Source organism: Halichoerus grypus, chromosome 5, assembly GCF_964656455.1.
Source record: "Halichoerus grypus chromosome 5, mHalGry1.hap1.1, whole genome shotgun sequence".
In the NCBI taxonomy this organism is placed as follows: Eukaryota; Metazoa; Chordata; class Mammalia; order Carnivora; family Phocidae; genus Halichoerus; species Halichoerus grypus.
In genome coordinates, this window is record NC_135716.1 from 55,690,484 (window position 1) to 55,711,795 (window position 21,312).

Here is a 21,312-nt window from a genome sequence, read left to right on the forward strand (position 1 = left end):
TTTTTTTAAGTAAGAAAATTGAGTCTGAGAGCTGTTGGGTGACTTGACAGAGAGAAATCTATGACTCAGTGGGAGATGAGGTTTGGAGAAACTAAATTTTAGAGCTGCCACTTAAAGTTCCTGTCTAATTGAGTCAATTTCAAAAGCCAAAAAATACAAATATTCAAAATGCAAAAATAAAAATTCCTTGAAAATAACATTGTATTTCCAGGAGAAATTGATAGCAAGTATCCACATTTTATAGAAGAATGGCTGACACATTGGAAACACACTGAAATGAAAATGGCTTAAGATTCGCAAGGGAATGGTAGGAATGAATGAATAAATTCCTGAATCTTTAATCCAGTTTGGTATGATAGACTTCTTGGATTCATGGGACGTAGACTAGCCCTGAGAAAACTGTAAAGTAATGAAGTTGCTTTTGGGGTCCCAATCCCTCAACTCCCTTACCTTTATTCAGGCACTACTAGGCCTTTCTTCTTTCTACTTGCCTCTCTATAAAATTGGATTTGCGAGAAAGAACCAATGACTTGAATACGCCTATTTCTTTTTCTTTTCTTTAAAGATTTATTTATTTCAGAGAGAGAGACAGAGAGAGCATGCGTGCAGGTGTACATGCATTGGTCGGGGGGATGGGGAGGGAGAAGGGAGAGGGAGAAAGAGAATCCTAGCAGACTCTCTGCTGAGTGCAGAGCACAATGCAGGGGCGGGAGGCTCGATCCCAGGGCCCTGAGATCATGACCTGAGCCGAAATCAAGAGTTGGAAACTCAAACGACTGAGCCACCCAGGGGCCCCCGAATACACCTATTTCTGAAAATGCTTTACCCTAGTTTATGTAATTTGAGGTTTCTTCCTGCTATAGTATTCTGATTTCATGATATTCTATGCTATTTTCCATTTAACAGAGGATAATTCATTAAGTCAAAGGCATTAATATCTAATTACAGAATTTCAGGCATGAGTGATTCATGTGGAAGAAGCTTTACTAAGGATGGAAGAACCTTCCTTGCATTGTTAGAATGATACTACGATGGTACTCAGCTTCTTTTGCCTATTCATAAAGCCAACCTTAGTTCTAGGTCTAGTTCAACTAGACTTCATACTCAATAATTGCACTCCCCTCCACCTAAATGCTTTTGCCCCCTACATCTAAGAAAACTGCTGGCTCACCTATCTCTCTGACATGATAATTTGAGAAATTTTAAGGAACTAAAAGACTTAAAACAGCAATGGTAGTTAGAAAGCAAAAGGATCAATAGTTGTTGACTCAGGCTTTCCCATCAGATGACATATGTTCCCATCTAGAGGACATATGATGAATTGGCATAAAAATTTTCAGAAGACTGCAAAATAGTATTCCTAACTGCTACAGTCAAAGACTATCAGAGATTTTCAGGAATTCAACACCTTGAAGAGTAATCCGAGTTAAATAATTAGCTATTAAGGGCGCCTGGGTGTCTCAGTAGGTTAAGAGTCTGCCTTCGGCTCAGGTCACGGAGCCGCCGTCCTGGGATCGAGTCCCACATCGGGCTCCCTGCTCGGTGGGGAGTCTGCTTCTCCCTCTCCCTCTGCCTGCCGCTCCCCCTGCTTGTGCACTCTCTCTCTCTCTCTCTCTGTCAAATAAATAAATAAAATCTTTAAAAAAATAATTAGCTATTAAGTAAAAATTTGAGGAAAAGAGATGCAAATTAAGGATAAAGAACAGTGTACATTGGGCCTATAGTAAAAGACAAAAGCCAACTGATAGATGAAAACCGGAAATAGAAGAGAAAAACTGAACAGTAATCCTGATACAGAAGAAGTAGTAGTAACTATAAACTAAATGCACGTCAAATTTTCCCATCTATTACCAAGTTATAGCACTAAAGGTACATTTGTTCCTGTTCCTTAACTCCTACTCCAATTCGTTGAAATATCACTGAGAGAGAAAAGTTTTTATAAAAATAATCTCCTATTATCATTATTTTGTTTGGTTTTATTCTCCCGGAACAGCAGCCTATTCCCGAAAGTTACGCTTTTGGAAGAAAACCCTGTCTCGCAATGAACTTAGATATAGTTATTTTCCCTCAGGTTTCCTTGATCTTGGTCTCCCAGAGGGAAAATTTACTTTTGAGGTGAAAATAAAACTTATTATGTACATGGAGCCAAAGACAATTGTGCTAAAATTATGAAAGACTTACTCTTATCTAGATTTACCCCAAATGTGCTAGTAAATTACAGTGAAGTATGAGAAAAATGCAAAAGGCATGTTCTAACGTCCCATTTAAGGAAATTGGGTTAGACAGTATTTCCAAACATTAATGGAAGATACAAAAATCAGACACTGCTTAAAACGATAAAGTAAATAAATTAAAAATAGAAAATCAAGTTAGTTTTCTATTCATCTTGAGAAGGAAGGAAGGAAGCCAACATCCTCAAGGATTAAATGTAAATTTTGGAGCACCTGGGTGGCTCAGTCGGTTAAGCGTCTGCCTTCGGCTCTGGTCATGACCCAGGGTCCTGGGATCGAGTCCTGAATCGGGCTCCCTGCTCAGCAGGGAGTCTGCTTGTCCCTGTGCCCCTCCCCCTGCTCGTGCTTTCTCTCTCTCTCTCTCAAATAAATAAATAAATAAAATCTTTAAAAAAAGGATTAAATGTAAATTTAAAGTTTTTGAATTTTTCCCAGGTGTACAGGCATGGGATTTGCTATTGCCACTCGCCCTTTTTACATATGATCATGAGAGAAAAAGACAAATGTGGAAATTTTTTAAGCAGAAAATAACTCATTTTATTAGCAAATGAGTACTAGTCACTAGTGATCCTGAATGGAGGGCTGGGTCATCATTCGGGAAACAAGCACACACGCTGCATGTTACTCTTGAAAGGGCCTTTTTATGATCTTGAAAGACAAAATAATTTGAAGAGTTGTTGGAAGCAAGGTAAGTGTTAAAGCTGGTAAAGCAGAACAGCAATTCCACCCAAAACAGAATAAAGTGGGTGATTAAACCAGAAAATTTAGAGGTTGATAAATACTAAAACTGAACATGTACATTGTAATTTAAATCAGTGTTGGCTTGTAGCCTTTGGAATCAGACATTACTTTATGGCCCATCTCATACTCAATGGAGTCCCTTTTTCGTGATTTCCTTAGGATCAAACCCCTCAGATTTACCTTCAAAGGGATGGTTTATCTTTAAAATGAAGGCTTTTCTATAAATAAATCCCATTAAAGTGGGCCCAAGATGAACATGTCCTATTCTCAAAGTTTATTCATATATATATATATATATATACATATGTTTATTCATATATATATCTCAAAGTTTAATCATATATATATATTCATATATATATACATAGCAAGAGCCCAGGGCATGCGAGAAACACAGATATATGCTAGTTAGGAAGTATTTTTCTCCTTTCGATTTCACCTCGCTGGTATGTCTACCTCTCCCATAAAGCAGAGGAGATATTTGTTTGAGGAGAAAGAACACAGTGGAAAGATGATGATAGAAGGATGGAGAACCACAGCTCCACTCTATGAGCTAATCAGAAGATTCAGCATTATCCACCACAGGTAAATTAGCCTGAAAAAAGATGGGAACCAGAAGTGTGGGAACTTAGGCTCTCAGACAGGGTCCTGCTGGTGCTCCCACTGTGTTAATGTTTAACCAAAGAACGAATTCAAGAGAAATTGCAAATTCTAGTAGGTACAGTCACAGACCTTTTCCCTTGGTAACATTCTCTGGTCTGTTTTGGTCTATGATCGAATAAAGTAACAGATTCAAAGCGCCGAGTTCCTCAACACCTGATGCATGTATAGATACTGCTCACTGAAGGGATGCTGCTGACATCTTTCTGCAACTCTGATACTTACAAACAGAGCCCACATCTCCGAGGGGAGAAGGATAGAAATTACATGTATGTTGAGTGGAATGAGGAGAAAGGTTAGGTCATTTAAGTATTTCATAACCATTTCTCTACTTCTCTTCTCACTTTCTCTCATACAGGCCCTCTGGGTGCTGGTTTCGGAGTGACGGACCAGAAGGGCAGTCAGCGAAGGACCCACTGTCCAAGCAAAGGCCTGTGATCCAGCAGAGAGAAAAACAAGATGCTCTGGCTGCCACTGAAGGGATGACTCCACAGCCAGCATCGATCAGAGCAGACTTGCAGATTAAAGGCACAGACCCTTAAAAGCTGTTCTTAGTGGATGTAAAGTATCAAATTTTACTCTATTTCACATAATATTTTATTTTAAATTTTACATAACTGTCCATAGGGTTTTTCCACACCAGACATTATGTGGAAAATCTCTCTTTTACGTAACTGATCCTAGGAGTTTTTCCACATAAGACATTTTTCTATGTGTCAATAATCACAGTGACATGTGAAGTGGGACTGGAAGACTAATACAGTCATGTGCAAAAAAACCCAAAAAACAAAAAACAAGCACTGCATTATTCTTAAAACAATTATGTCTGACTTAATTTAAATGTACAGATAAATCATGCAATTGTAGCTTTAACATTTTCAGGCCCCAAGAATATCCAGATAATTAAGCTTAGGGGCAAGGTAGTTGGTATGAGTTGGTATGATAGTTAAAGAAAGGGCCACTGAAGAATTGTTCTTGGGCACATTCCTTATATGTGTAGGTCTATTCTGCTTCTCTCTAATGCCAACTAGTCATTCTGGACAGGGAAAACCAGAGCAGTTACCAGTGGTCAAAGGGCCATTCCATATCATTGTTTTCATGTCTCCCAAACTAAAAGTTAAAATAGGAGTATCTTCCTACAATCACATGGCAATTTTGGTTTTAGAAGAGAAAGAGGAAATTGAAAAGTTGGAAATTTATGTAAAAGTCCAATTTGTGAGATTGAGGAAAGCTCTGTGTGTTTTGGAAAGTTTCTAGATACATGCCATTAGTTCATTCTAAATAATGTAAAAATTTCCTTATAAAAAGGAAAAACATCACTGGTGTTTTCTTGGGTCTTTTTGTTTTCATTTTTTCTTTTTTTGAAAAACACTGTTAATTTGAATAACAAAACTTACTTTAAGGAAAAATTATAAGAGAGCCCTTTTTTCTACTTTGCATAGTAAGGTTTGTATAACACATTAAACAATAAAACATGTAACATTCCTTACATGTTTGGCTGTGTGATTGCCTAGCACACTATATCGACTTTTTTTCAACCCAATAGAATTGGATGCCTATTCTTATTCACAAAATCTAAACTGCATAAATTAGATTTCTCTTGATGAACACAGAATTGGACTCATCATCTGGGGTTGCCTCAAACAGCTTTACAATTTAGTTATGACTTAGTTATAGACGTGGGGTGGCGGTAGGGGTAGAAAGTCATAGAGTAATATCAATATATTTCTAAGGTTGTAAATTTATTGAAGTAGCAAGAAACAATGGGCGCCTCAAAAGTCAGAATCTTATAGCAATGCTAAATTGTAAATTATTACAGAAGTCATATTTTTAGGAGTTAAACTTTGAACATAAGCTTATTACCTGCTAGGTGTAATGTAGGTGAATTCCTGTATCTAGAGGGCCCTTAACTTTTGAACTTCCTGGCACTTAAGAAGAAGAAAAAAGCAAACCCAAAACAAACAAACAAACAAACAAACAAACAAACAAATAAACAAACTCTCTCCTTGGAAAGAACATAAATTAAGATCCAAAAAAGGTATTATTTAATTCTTCTCTTTATTAATATGTATATTGAATATTATGCCACATGTTTGTGCTAAAATGCCATTTGAAATCAGTATTAAAATAATTATATAAAAGGAATACTTCTCTTAAGACATAAGGATGTGATGATATAAATTATATTAATATATTTCTGAGACACTGCGATGACCTGTCTAGTCTTTATTTTTCTGCATACGTTCAGCTTGACTTACTTCCTGGTTCTTAATTATAGCCACTGAAATATATATTCCCAATAAGGTAAAGGTGTCACTCACTGAAATTAAAAGAGATCCAAACGTATACCCTGTTCTTGGTTACATGTGATCAGCTGCCTAATGTTAATTAATGAATTAGACTGACTCGCCTTGAAATGACTTACTGTTTGAATTTTGTGGAAATCCGGGCAAGGAAGATGGACCGTTCATTCCAGGGAGAAGAACCGGAGGGAGGCCGGGGAGTCCTGGATAGGATGCTGGCAGACTGATGCCATGGAGGGAGCTGCCGTCCATCATGCTTGGCTGCTGTACCGCTAAGCCCAGCACGTCTGAGGCTTTCTTTATACGGTCAAGTTCTTGCTGTGCCATCAGCTGTCGAACGGTGGTCGGAGCCAAGTAATCTTTCTCCCGATCAAGCTGGCTCCCGACGGTCTCCCTCACTTTTGAAATGTGCTGTTTGGAGAAAATATGATCTCTGATGGACAAGCGGGCAGAGTACTTCACCCCGCAGAGGGTACACTCTGGTTTGGTGCCTTCTGTTCCACTTTGATTAATCATGAAAGGCTTCCCTATGTTAATTTTAAATTTCTTTTCCTTTGCCCTTGCATTTTGGAACCACACCTGGACCACGCGTTTGGGCAGACCGATCTCATTCCCTAGCATTTCACATTCTTGCATGGTTGGAGTTCGGTAGTCACTGAAGCAAGCCTTGAGAACCTTGAGTTGAAGGTTGCTCATCTGGGTTCTGAAACGCTTGTGACCTGGTCGATCGTTGCTTTTGGATTTAAAAGGATTGCTGGATCCAAAGGGATTTGGCGAACTCGGGTCAGCGATGCTGGATGATTCACTGCGGTCAGCGTTGTCATCGGGGTCGTCCGTGATATAAAAGCTTTGGTCGTGGTCGCCGTCTTTATCACTGAAGTGTATGGAGGGGCTGGTGAGAGAGAAGAGAAATTTTTCATCGCAAACCTCCGTGGTGGGTGTGGTTGCGGGTTTTGGCAAAGCGTCGAGAGTTTTGGGCTCCTTGGGAGATAAGGCCGGCTTCACGTCTCCGGAACCTGCCGTGGTGCTTTCCATCTCAGCATTGCCCTCATCCCCTGTGGTGGCGTCACTGATGGCTGTATTAATGGACGAAGTCTCATCGAAATCCGTTTTATTTTGATCATACCCCGCCTCGGCAGGAGGGGCATTTAAGTTCTCTACATCCTCAGAACATTCTGCTTTAAAAGAAGACGGGCTTAAAAGATTCTTGGGCGACAGCTCTGCTGTTTTACTAACAGGTGTCGACACCGTAGAAGCCAATTCGTTCTCACTTGATAGGTCAATTTTAGTTAAGGGCAAAGACGGGTAGTCAAAATAAATGTATTTCTGAGGGCTCTCTCCTCCGTCTTCGGTTGATACGAGAGGGCTCGGAGGCAAGCTGTAACCTGCCTGCTTGCCTTCATTCCAGTGCCTAGAGCGGAGGTGGCTTTCTAAGGCCGACTTTGCCTTGAACAGGGCTCGGCAAAAAGGACACCGTTTATGGGACTGCGCCGGGCCCACCGCCCGGAACTGGCCTTTCCTTTCTCGAGCTCGCGTATTCTGGAACCAGACTTGCACGACTCTCTTTTTCAGCCCCACTTCACGTGCAATGTGGTCAAGCATTTTTCTGGTCGGGTTGGAATCCAGCAAGTATTTTTCATAGAGTATTTCCAGTTGTTCCGGGGTGATGGTGGTTCTCAGGCGCTTATCGCGGTGCTGGTCCTCCCCACTGTTCCCTCCCTCCTTTTCACTGCACGCGTTGTCTTCTTTATCGTCCATTTTCCGCTTGAGGGAAGCAGCGACCGTCGTGGGCGCCGAGGTGTGGGAGGAACCGGTCTGCGGCGGCATTTGGGTGAGAGACCCGCTCAGCAGCTGTCCGGTCATCAGGGGGTTGTTGGGGTCGAATATCATGTAGGGCATATCCATGGGCCTTTCCAAGAATGGAGAGTGAAGGAATTGGTTTTGAGCAGCAAGGAAGTGCATGTGCTGGTGCTCCTGCCAGAGTTCCAGAGTCGGGAAGGCCACGGTACACTGATCACATTGGTATTGTAGTAACTGTGGAGGTAGACTGTTCTGGAGAGAAGTCATGGAAATCTGCAGCGGGCTGGAAGGGACCGGGGTTTGAGAGGCCGAGGGAGGCCTTCCGACGAGTGGGGGCTGTTTTGGTGGCTGGGGCTGCGGCGGAGCTGCCGGGGCCTGGGGTGGGTCTGAGGAAGTCGATGCTAATGGCAGGGCTGGTTTGGTGCCTTGAGGAGGGGGTGTGGGGTCACTCTGCTTTGGCTTTTCTGTGGGATATTCAGGTTTTGGAGACGTCTTCTCGAGTTCTGGTTTGGGGGACGGGATCAGGGGGGTACTAGTCCCCGAGCCAGAGCTTGCTGCGGGGGCAGCCGTGCTTTTGGCGACGTCCGTCTGGCCAGACACGGTGCAGTGCTTGTACACGACTTGGTCGGTGGCGTCCATGGAGTCTTCGGTTTGGCTTTCATCCTGGGCATCATCGTCTTCATCCTTGTAACACTGCTTTTTCTGATGCGTGATCAAGTCAAAGATCCTGGGGAAAACCACATTGCACTTTTTACACTGGTACTGCATGTTGCTCGTTCGAATATACCGCTCATTAGTGAGTTCTCTTTTTTCATTATCTTTAGTTTCTGCTTGATTCTCGTAACTCTTCCGTGCTTTCTGACGAGCGTTCTGGAACCACACAACAATAACCCGGGTGGGCAGGTTGAGAACCGTGGAAAGTTGTTCTATTTCATCATCTTTTGGGTAAGCGTTGGTGTCAAAAAAGTCTTGCAGAACCCGAAGCTGGTAGTCAGTAAATCTCGTTCTAGAAGACCTTTTGCTGAATGACGCATCCGATTTGTAATGTTCTAAAGAGGAGGGCTGTGGATCAATCCTGATGTCTTCCAAAACAGTTATGGGAGGGTTACTGAAGTTGTACGGGGAATCCTTATTCCTCTGTCGTTCCTTAAAAAGCGTATTTCGAAACCAGTGCTTGATAACTTTTTGAGAGAGGCCAGACTTCTCCGCCATTTCTTGGATCTGTTCTTCACTGGGAGAGTTATTGATGTCAAAATAAGCCCTCAGGATTTTCAGTTGGTCGTCTGTGATTCTTGTCCGTGGGCGTTTGAACTGAGAATGCCTTAAGAAGTTGGGATCTAATCCGAGCTGTTGCTGGCAGAGCTGAGTGAGGTCCGCAGACAGAGTGTCCATCTGGGGCAGCTGCAGGGCGAGCTGGGGAGGAAGTGCAGGGTGCTGCACGGGCTGCATCATAATGGAAGGAAAGAGTGGAAGGTCAAGAGAAACAGGCAGCTGGACCTGCGGGGGAGCAGACGGGGGAGGAGGCGGGGGAGGAGGCGGGGGAGGAGGTGGTGGTGGCGGCGGCGGGGGTGTGGGTGGTGGTGCTTGTAGAGGAGTAGAAACCGTGCTTGGGATTTTTACAGGACCCAAGGAGGAAGGCTGTGGAGGAGCTGGAGGCAGAGGGGGAGGTGGCGGTGGTGGAGGTGGAGTTTCTGGTGAAGGTGGTGAAATTGGATAAAGCTTGTCATAGGCCTCCCTGTATTGCCGAGCAAATTTTTCTAGTGCTCCATATGGAAAAAATTGCCCATGGACATGTTCTTGGTGACTCTTTAAGATAAGGACATTGGAAAACAATTTACCACACGTTCCGCATTCCAATTTATCAGTGTTTTCACCTTCACCGCTCTTGCCCTTCTTCTGGACCTTCTGTCTGTTTTCGTTATACTGAATGACCAGTTCAAAACCAAAGTTTTCCAGTAAAGCCTTGGCTGCGTTTCCTCTGGCCCCCGAAGCTATTCGGGGTGGCGGGATGCACGGTTCCAAGGATTTCTGCTTCTTCGTGTCTTTGCCCTCCTTGAGTCCTTCACCTTCGCTTGTACACTCTTGCTTTGGCTTTTCTTGCTTTTCCGCAATCTCTTCTGCCTCCTTGTAAGATGGCACGTCCTTCATGATGGGGCATTCGGCGCTGGCTATGTTCGTCTGCTCTTGTTTCAATAACTTGCTCACGGCCTGTTGCTGCGGGGGCTGTGGGGGCTGCTTCTGGGGCTGCAGTGGGGGCTGGGGGGCCTGGTACTGTTGTGCTTGTTGCTGTAGTATCTGGAGTTGAGTCTGGCCAACGTGATGCTGGGTTTGAATCTGCTGCTTCAAGTCTTCAAGCAAGGATCCAGCCATTCCTGTCATGCCAGGCATACCAAATGTGGCCGAGCCCGGCAAGCCCAAATCCGGCCCCAGGCTGAACTCTGTCCCAGGGATGTAGAACGGAAAGAGAAACTGAGGCTGCTGGAACTGCAACAGTGCTTCCGGGGTCACAGGGAAATGAGGCAAAAAGGCTGGGTTTAGAAACTGAGGCTGAAAGAACGCAGCTTGCTGCTGTAACTCGTGCTGGAGTTGCATCTGGATTTGTGCTGGTGACTGCAGCGGGTGATGTGGAGGCTGAGCGGAGAGTAATTCCGGACTTTGCTTTTTATTTAATTCTTTGGCATCTAAGTGGGTATCCTTGCTGCCGACTGTCGCTAAGCTCATGGAATCTAACATCCCCTGGCCAGGGCTACTGTTGGCTGCCAGGCTGTGCCCACCGGCCACGTGGCCACTGGGCTCCAGCTTGGCAGCCCGCGCCTTGGTCTGGTGGAGCACAGACCTCATGTGGATTTCTAACGTCGAGCTTTGGCTGTACGCAACATTGCAGATGCTGCACTTGTAGGGTTTGTTGTCTGTGCTGCTGTTGGTTTCTTGGGGAACAGGGCTGGAGGCTTCCTGCAAAACCTTTTTCAACTTATGCAGATGAGAAACTGAATTATAATGGACCAAGAGAATGTTCTTTTGGGTGAACGACTCTTTACACACTGTACACTTATACGGGCGCGATGGGTCGAGGAATTTTTCCATCGTAAAATTTGGCCCTTTTCTGAAAGGTAAGGTCCGCTTTGGTTCAGAGCCCATGTCGTCTGGAATAGAGCTACTATCGCTTCCCGCAGGACTTGCCTTCCCTTCGTGGTCCACCTCATACTCTCTCTCCATTTCCTGCTCTAGCGCATGGTCGTCCTGCGCCAGAGTTTCACTCTCTGCCCAAAGTTCGCCATTCACGGGCAAGGAGGCATACAGCTGTTGAAGTTCGGCTTCACTCAGTTCGGGGTGGCCTGCTTCCAAGTGTTTTTTTAAAGCCTGGAATGTACGGAAACTACGCTGGCAGAGATTACACATCGTCGCGGCCCGAATCGCATGATACTGGGAATGTATCTGAAGCTTCTGCATCGTCTTAAAAGCCAAGCTGCAGTGGTTACAGCGATACTTATAAACATGGCGGTCCGACACAGAGAGGGGTTGCCTTTTTTGCTGCTCGCTTAACTGATCCTGTAGAGTGTCAGGGAGTTTCACATCCTTACTGCTATTTTTATTCCATTCTGACACTTCCATGGGTTCTTTTGTTGGTTTCTGCTCCTCACTCTTTATTTCCACGCTAGCCTTTGAATCCTCAAGACCTGCCATACTTTTGTCGTCCACTGGACTTTCGCCTGTGTAGAAGAAAGCACAAATATGTCGCTTACAGGGAAGAAAGCCTACTGCTTAAATGCCAATAAATGTAGTAAGTAGGAACCTCTAAAGATTTCTGCTTAATCGAGTCTTTTTTTTTTTTTTTTTTTTTTTAAGTAGGCTCCATGCCCAGCGTGGAGCCCAATGCGAGGCTTGAACTCAGGACCTGTGATCAAGAGTCAGACACTTAATGGGCTGAGCCACCCAGGCGCCCCTAATTGAGTCTCTGAAGAAATACTTATCGAGCAACTACTATGTGCCAAGCACTGTACTGGGTGCTGGGGATGTAAAGGTGAATAAGAAATCACCCCTGACCTCAAGGAATTCCAGGATAGGAAAAAAAGCAAGCTCAAGGTAGGTATAGTATGTTGCCGTCAGCATGATACCAAGGGCCATGACCTCAGTGTTCAGGAATTAGAACACACAGAACATTCTTGGTCATTGACACTTAGGTCTCCGAGGAGCAGTTACAGAGAACCAGATACTAAATGTGCTTTGCAAAATGCAGCTCTTGGAAACACCATAGTTTTTTCCCTCCATGCTTTTTATAAAAACAAAACCAAAAAACTTTGGTAGTCATAATCCTGGAACATCACCACACATGCGAGCCCCTGAGGGTGTTTTCCGCAGATCCTGCGCCCAGGCTGGCGTACCTGAATATTTCCCAGATCCCTCAGCTGTGATGGCCGCAGGTGTGTCCCGCTCCGATTTCTCCGAGGCGGCCGCTGGGAGTAGCAGACTGTTGGGCATCATCACATCAGGCACAGGCACCTGTGAGAACCGAAGGGGTTCGTGTCACATGGAGCCCAGACATCAGACTCCATCACATTTGTCACTGGGCAGTAGCCTATCCCACTTCCCTTCTCCCAAAAGAAAGGGGGGGGCGCATTCTGTGGATCTTACAGGCCAAGGTTATGCCTTCGAATTTTAGATCGATGCTGTTGCAATGCTGCATTCCTTTCTTTTTTAAAAAATACGATTTGAAGGTTTTTGTCGGCCTATTTTTTTTTATAATGACAATCAGGAAAGTTTGAAACGTAACGTGCCCACAGGAGTCATTTAATTAACATTACAGATGCAGAAGTAAGACAGTAAAGCATGTTACTGAATAAGCTATGCCTCGTATCATATTTTCTTTCTCCGTAAGCAAAAGAGACGACAAATAAATGGGCCTCGGTTGTGATTTCTAGAACACAGTCTGTAAGGGAGCTTTAAGTAGTCAGAAAAAAATAAATTTCTCAACCAATAATTACAGATTTCGTGTTGATACTTTTAGAGAGATCGTGTCACACCCGCAGCAACATTTGGGCTCCTTACTGTCATAAGCAGCTTCTCCACACAATCCGGAGACACGCTGTGCAAATGCGTCAGATGTAGCTGGAGGTGCATTTTGTTGCTGAGGACGTCCTGGCAGAGGGGACAGCAGATGACGGGCTGCACCGAGTGCTGTGACAGGACATGCATCTGGATACGACTTTGGTCCCTACTATTGTAGTTACAATAAGGACACTGAAAGAACTGGAGAACATGGAATAAACATGGCCGCCGTTAGTGGATGGGCTCGGATGACTTCAGAACGTGAGAAGTAACACCAAGAGCTAACTGTGCTGCTGATCACAATTGTCTACATACGTCTCAACAGCATGAACTCGTTTGGGGCTCTAAAACTATCAGGAGCAATAACAACAACAACAATAACAACAATAAAAACAGGTGTACACAGCAAAGGGAAAAAACATTTTTACCTGTTCGTGACAGAATTTATTGTCCTCTGTAGGTTTTGATCTTTTTGTTGCAACATCCTCTTCTTTCGCCAGCAGGAGTGGCTGGGTCCCCCCTCCCACACTGACTTTTAGCTCCTTTTCTGGTGTGATTATTCCTGATTCCCAAAAAAGAATAGAACACCTCAATTTTAAAAGACTCACAACATCAAATTCCGAAAAATTGTATGTTTTTCGAATAGCTCTGACTCTAAATCCACGGAATCATAAAAATGACTGGACAAACACTTTTAAATGATGCGAATCTCAAAAGGCAAAAAGCACACTTCTTTTTATCTACTAAGTGGGCTTTATAAATATCTTTTAAAATGTACTCCTGTCTCATGTTTAGATAACCCTAGGTGACCTTGAAAGATTCATCCATAACACATGCTCTCTGGTGTCTCAGAATGCCTTTATCACATTAAAGCTAATCTACTCCCATTCACAAATGCTAACTTAGAAAATAGTTACTTTTACTAATGTTTAATTACTTATCTCTTTTCTAAAATTCTTGGACGCTGAACACATTTCAAAAATACCAAGACAAACTGACTAGTTATAATTCAGAAATAAAAATAATATTTTTACATGGTGAATACAGGATTTTAAAAATTTACTATACGTTCCATATCTGTCACTGCTTTTTGTGATTTGCACTTTATTTTAGATGTTTCAGCAGTTGGCTGTACACATAACATTATGGTCCAAACCTCAAGAAGACAATTGTTTTATGAGGTTAATCCGAATATTTGGTGTTAAAGATGGTTTAGAATTTTGCCTAGATGAGCAATGTAATGAGCAGAAGCGTCACACGCATCAAAGAAAAGAGTGCAATTCTAATTTCCCAATCTAACAGAAAATTCTTTCCAGCATCAATTTTCCCGATAATCTCCTCTGTGAGGCTGGATATTACAGCGACATTGGGTAGGCATGTCACATACATCTCACGACAAACACAAAACCTCATTTACCATCCATTCCAATCTCATCATAGCGCAGCATCATCTGACCTTTTTTCTGCTGTTTATTATGAGTATTTCTAATTTTAACTTTCAATTTTCACCATCTTCCAGTCAATTTGCAACTAAATTATTTCCAGGGTGAGGACACTATCACTGGACAACTGGGTGCAAATACATCTTGAAATGCAATGAAGCTAAACCATTGATTGCTATCAGACCCCACGTAAATATAGAGTCTAGGCGTAATCTGATTGTATGCTGTGCATGAAGATTTATCTTGATTTTTTTTTCAATCCACATACGGTTCATATAAATGAACAAATTGCACCTTATTGCAGAATAACCCAGTTTTAATTTAAAAATAAGGTCAAGGATGTTATGGAAACAAAGTAAAAATGAACCAAAAAATATGCTCTTTTTCTGTCCTGAATAGAGATGCCTGTTTTCTACCATATAAATAATTTTAGGAATTTCAAATTCAGAAAGAAATTTAAAAGTAAGAGTGACTCTGAGGAGACCAAAATTAAAATAGAATTTTAATGACATGATGACAATAATTTTATCCCCTTGAGGTTTGTGGTTAGGTACAGAATTAGTGCTATGCCTTCAACAAATTACACTGCTATTGATTTCTAGATTTACAAACACCAGATTTTATTTGAATTCGTACATTTGTCTTATATACACACATGCCTTGGAGAAATTTAGATTCTTTGTAAATATTTGAAAAAATAATTTATCATATTTGTATTTGAATGAACTTAAATTTGAGATGGACTGAAGAATTTCATTACATTTATTAAGCAATATCCAAGTATTTGGTATCCAAAAGATAGTTCAAAACAGGAATGTGTATCTCATACTTAATTCTAGCATCAAAAAATATGTTTTTTTCTTCTCAAAACAAAACATCCTTTGTGCTATTGTCTTAATAGTGTTAAAAATAAACATTTAGGAAGACAATATGCCATACAGTATTCTGCAAATAAAATGTACTCCCTCCGGTGTCAGATCAAGTTCTATAAAATGATTGTCATTTAAATCAGCAAACGTCTATCAGTTGCTTTTCCCTGTGAAACTGAAAGATGTTTCTTAAAAAGTTGCCCATTAGTGAGTAAGAATATGTTCCCTTAAGAGAATAATACTATGTCATATCCCCTTATCATTCTTTTGTGTACATGGTAGAATTAGACGTGACCACATAATAAGTTGGTCCAATTCCCCATGCTATCAAAAACTGTCACACACAAGTTAAAAGATAATTTCCATGACTCTGATTGCTTGCAGGCCCTATGGAACATCAGATATAGAATAAACCTTCCATAAACTTCTAAATCTATTAAATTTATAGCTATGGCCTTATTTTCATAAGCATATATATTCTAATGTTGGTACTATAAAGGATCAGAAAACATTGCTTTCGAGGTTTGAAACATTTTACTTAGACTATGTTATAGATTGGTGTAAATATTTGGTATAATTAATCCATGTTCTTATTTTTACCCTTATTAATATTCATCAACAATATGCTTGTTTTTTAATTTAGGGACCTTCCACATTGCATCGAGGAAGTAAAGAGTTCAATTTTAGGATCATTATTTCATAGCCACTGCCGTAACTGTTGGCTATAGTAGTCCACCCAATATATGTGTCAACTTCAATATTTTTTGGCTAATTAACTTAGTTAATTAAACCATGATCTTAATGCAAGCTAGGGGCTTCCTAAAGATCATCTTATTTTAAATTAAAAAGAAGTTATAAATAAGGGCTAGCTCCCCTCCCACCCCACTCAGTTGTAGCTAGGCACCCAGAAGCAGATGCCATTGATAAGAAGAAGCAGAGGAAGCTGAGATGCAATAACATAACAAAAACAGACTCCTGAGGATAAGGCAGGGCATCAGAACTTCTTGCAAAGATGATGGAAGTTACATTTTATGCACTCATGCCTTTCTACTCAACCGGGTACTATCTCAAGGATTATGGCCTACTCAATAAATTATAGGGCATCAATTCTGGGATCTTTTTCTGAATTGTCTTATCCTAGAAATACATTAAATAGCGACCTGTCAATTTTGGAAAGTTTTGATTAAGTTTTGTGGTTACTCACAGTTTATGACCGCAACTTTATTTGAAGTAAACCCTGCTTGTTACCCTAGACAAAATTTTGAAATGAGAGCACAATTCATTTTGTGTTATTAAGACCTCCCGATATTCTCAAAAAACAATGCCATTTTAATGCACTTTAACTAAAAAATGAAATCTAATTACAAATAAGTACTGCCAAATAGATGAGCCAATGATTATCTGTTAGTTATGGGATTATTTAGCTTGCATGAGATTGCTAATATAAAAATGACATAATTCATTTCAATTCAGATGCTGCCTACTTAATACTTTCCAATCCCTAAAATACGGAAGGTTGTATGGTGGTTTATACTCATAATAAGCGAGGAAAATCCAATAACACATATGTACTCAAAGCAAATCTGGGGGAAAAAAAAACAATAAAACAAAAAACTGAGTTATTATCTATCAATCAATGTATTTGATAAAGTTTGAATACTACAAAACTTGAATATAACAGAGGATGTTATTCAACTACAAATAAGTCTAAATTATAATTACTGGTACAGTATTCTTTCTAATGAGACTAGAATGAAAGGATAATTTTAATTGCAATAATGAAGGTTAATTTCCATCTTTGCTCATGTTTACTCCCTTATTAAAAAGTGGTCCCCTTAGCCACGGCAGAGACATATTACATTTTCAATGCAAATGTATTAATCTGGATAAACTCTATATTAATTCTTGTACTGCACAGAGCTATAATTTGGATTATAATTAATCTAAAGTGGCACTAGATTTAAATGACAATATAAATGAGGCATTAGGAGGCTTTTCTATTATGAATGAATATTCAACAAATATAACTTGCATATTGCCAAGTCTCATTTTGAAAGCTGCAGTCCTAGAGATTAATGTCAGCAACCCAGCACAACAGCTTACACAAACACAGTCTTCCTAACGTGTGTTAATTCCTTCCTGTCTAAAAAAATTCTGTGTTAAAGTGGGGTCACACTGTTTTCCCATCCAATCCAACACTTTACAAAAGTGGTTCATGTATGAGTTTGCTATTATTTTTTGACATTTATAACTGACATAAGGAAAAAAAAACAGTATAGACATAAGTGGTTATTCAATCGTTAGAAATATTTACAAGGGAAAAAAAATCCACGTGATAAGTTTTTCACCTAATCAGATTCAATTTAGAAAGTGGAAAACTTTGTTACAAGTTTGTGGTAGTTGTCAGTAATGAGCCGTTTTGAAGTCTAAGAGGTTTCAGGGCTAAATATTTGCATCTCAGTAATTGCTTTTAGTTGGTGCATAAATCCCATTTTCATTTCTATAGATACACCTGGGGAGGCATTTCTGCAGGAATAAAAAATTGTTTTAAACAATTAACATTACACAATGTTCTGTATTCTCTCAGAAGCTCAAGCCCTGTCTAGATGGTACAATTAAGCACCCAAGAAAGCACAATAACTCATCAGGCCATTAGGGAGTGATTGAGCCCGTTATTTATATAGAGTGGTAAACGGTGCTGGTGGACATACAGCCCCTGCATCTGTGGTATGTTCCAAATAAGACTCCTTCCTCAACGGTAAGATTGGATCCATTTTCAAGAGATTCCCAGAATCCATTCTTTGGAAGGCATTAGATATTTAAAGCCAAGCGTAACGTCATATGCCTAGGTATTACACGAGCACTTATTTAATTACCACTAATGTGCTACCTGTGTGTTTTACACTTTCTTTTAAAGAATGGGAGGGACATGCTTTGCAATGTCTTTTGGTACGACTGTGAGAAGGACACCAATGAATGCAGACAGAAGCCTGCCCTCCCTGAAGTAGCCAAACAGCTAACCTTGATGAGGCCCATCCTAGAGAATGAATAAACTGACCACCTTGTGATTTCCAATTATTTTCAAAATGAGGTTTAGATGGCGCTACCTTTGACCTTAACTGATCACTAGGTATTTCAAATCCCTCATCAGTAACCTCAGGAGCCAGTTTACTAATACATAGCTATGGCATCTTTTTTACACTGCTTTAGGCTCCATACCAACCTTAGATCCTCTTTGTTTAAATCAAATTAGGATCATATGTTAGCCACTCGGTCCTAGACGCAAATTTACGTGGCGCTTTCTCACTGGACTCCTGAGAGAAACCCAGCATTGAACGATGGGGGGCGGGGAGTAGAGGGGCCCTTCAAATACTTTTTGAAGGGAATGCAACACTTAGACAGGCAGAGACCGAATGACAAATTTGGGCTAATTCAGGCTTAAACAAACTTGCACGTAAAAATGATACTTCTGCACAACCCAATGTCTTCATAGTGAAACAAGCTTCTTTATATGCAGCTGTCACTGGAATTCAAGGAAAAGATAGATGAGCACCTGAAACTAATAGGCTTGAACCTGTTTCTGCACTTCTTCTGCTTCAATGAGTCCAACATAATAAAACTAGGTATAGCGTGCAGCAAAAGTAGCCAATGTAATATTCATTGCGACCATAGATTTCCATCTCATACATACAAAGCATGGATGAAGTCATATATTTGCCAAATCAAACACAGAAAAAGCCTTAGGTATCCACACCAGATGCTGGCCTAGGGTTTGTTTGTGCACAAGTAAATGTCATGACACGAAGGTTTGTTTTCAAAGACAGTAGCTTTCATTACTGGGATTTGTCTATTCTAGAAGATCAAAATTACCCAGCACCTAATCCCTTTTCAATGATATTTCCTCTTTCTTAGGCTGAATCATCTGTAAACTTTTCCACTGGACTTTGTTTGAAATGCCTCAAATAGATGCCCTTAAAAAGAGCAAATTCCTGAGTGTAAGTTGTAAAAAAGCAAGGAAAAATAACATTTATTTTTAGGGTTACGTGGTTTGGGTGGGGTGCATGTGACTGGATGAAAAAATTCAAGTGATATCTAATCCTGTGCTTATGAAAAATTAATATGCCATCAGAGGACTCACAAGTATAGCTAAGATTAATGAAAGGCGCTTAAAAAATTACAAGCACACAAACTGATTTGATTAAAAAATAATCTCGCTGGTCGTCCTGTAATATTCTTCAACTTATCCACATCTATTCTGTCAGATGGTTATGATTAAAAATAGGTCAATGGGAGGCTACTGATAGAAATCACATGCAAAATGCACATGCAATGAATAGTAGTGGGAATGTTCAGACAGTTTAAAATGAATAAAAGCTTTTAATAAGCTTTGGTGGGGGTGACGGAAGGGCTGATTGCAAGGCATGGGGTGGAGGAAAGAAAGGTGAAGGATGCTAGCGTCTTACCAGAATCTTTATTAGAGTTTTTGCCTTCACTATTGTCTCTCTCACTTGTGTCTTTCTCCTCCTCCTCAGCCACTGCTGCTGGCTTAGCAGCTCCTTCTGCCTCCTCACTTTGTTCTTCTGTTAAGAGAAGGAGACCTGTCAGTAGGATCAAAAACCCCAGAAGGGTGCCCACTAAAATAAACGTGACCATTTAAAAACTGTGCTATTTATGAATCATCTGCAGACATTCTACTCTGAAGAGAGAACACAAATTTATTCTCAAGTCTCTGTTAGAACCTGCTGACTGTACCAGTGCAAATAGTCATCTCAAGTAACTTCTTTCACATCCATTGAGAAAATGTGCCTGTACTAAATTAAAATAGAAGAAATCACTTCCAGGATGGGTAAGCTAGAAGAGGTTTAAGAATAGGTGTAAGGCAATTCTGTCATTTTAATAGTAAAACTTCTAAACTACATGGAGCTACTGTTCCACGGCCTTGGATAGATGACAGAGCAAACCAAACTCTTGGAAAAAATTCTTAGCGAAATAATGTGAACACGACGGGTTAAACATAAGACAGGTGCTACTCCTGCCTTCAGTCCCCAGGCCCCAGGGGAATTTTTTGGAATTTGTCTGAGTAGGATCTCAAAACTTCAGTTACATTGGGGTGTGTGTGTGTGTGTGTGTGTGCGCACGTGTGCGTGCGTGTGTGTGTGCGTGCGCGTGTGCGTGCGTGTGTGCGTGCGCGTGTGCATGCGTGTGCGTGTGTGTGCGTGTCTGTCTTCTATAGGGGCAGCTATACAGGGCATTGGACAGCATAAGAAGGTATACTTCTTCTATGACAACCACATCACCCCACACCTCATTCACGGGTTCACACCAGCTAGATTACATGGAAATCCTCATAGTAACTCAACCCTATTTAATTATTCTGTAAATCTTAGCCATGCCGCTGCTGGTGGATTAATCTGTTTATGCAGTTAGCCTCTGTGCTGGGTCTGTATAGCACTAATCCGTGAAAGGCCCACTGTTCTCTTTCATCCTGCGATCATTTGTCTCTCACTGTGCTGATGTCACATTTTAATGAATTTTTAGCAATCTGAGTAATGCCAGATAACCAGACTCGCAACTCCCCACAGCATGGCATGCTGTTTTCATTGCAGCACAAAAAATAAAAATCATATTCCCCCTGTTCAGGTAGGAATTACATAAATTAGGAGAAGAAGGTAAAATGGGATTTGAAGCACCAGGCTGCTCAATTTCATAAAATCTTTAATGACCATATAAATTAACCCTGGAAAGGCAAAAGGTCATCGACACACATTTGCATACACTCTTCTATTTGCTTTTGATAAGCAGAGCTTTTATGCTGAGAACATGATACAATTAACCCTTCAATAACCATACAAAACGCTGCTACGGACATTTTAAGTGTCAAGCATTAACTGAATATTACACACTGCATAAAATTTTCATTGCAAATGCTATAGTGATTGAAAGGGGAAATCGTGGCCCTCTCCACACCCCATGTTTTATTAATAATGTTCTGACAGCAGAATGAAATATCCACTGTCATATGTAGCAGCTGAGCACAAAAAAAAAAAAATTGCTATTTAGTGCCTCACTTGCCAGCCCGGCTCTGCAACTGTGTGAGCAGGATACAACAGAAGGGGGCAGTTCTGGGCTCAATGGGGGAAACAAGAACATTATCTGAAATAAGAGCTTGTTTCAACTGTGAGTCCTCAAAGGGCACCATACAAATCCATTGATTCCATAT

At 41.1% G+C, this 21,312-nt stretch overlaps 1 protein-coding gene across 3 annotated transcripts in view; it reads right to left on the minus strand.

Annotated features, from left to right (window-relative positions):
* The window catches only part of ZFHX4 (zinc finger homeobox 4), a 180,236-nt gene that overhangs the window by 5,949 nt on the left and 152,975 nt on the right, over nucleotides 1–21,312 (minus strand). For all 3 annotated transcript variants that reach the window (XM_036123521.2, XM_036123520.2, XM_078072292.1), the window contains exons 6-10: nucleotides 19,556–19,672; nucleotides 13,210–13,343; nucleotides 12,782–12,982; nucleotides 12,118–12,235; nucleotides 6,058–11,445 (exon numbers count right to left, since the gene is read on the minus strand). In XM_036123521.2, coding sequence (XP_035979414.2) covers nucleotides 6,058–11,445; nucleotides 12,118–12,235; nucleotides 12,782–12,982; nucleotides 13,210–13,343; nucleotides 19,556–19,672 — 5,958 coding nt within the window. The remainder of the gene's footprint in view (nucleotides 1–6,057; nucleotides 11,446–12,117; nucleotides 12,236–12,781; nucleotides 12,983–13,209; nucleotides 13,344–19,555; nucleotides 19,673–21,312) is intronic.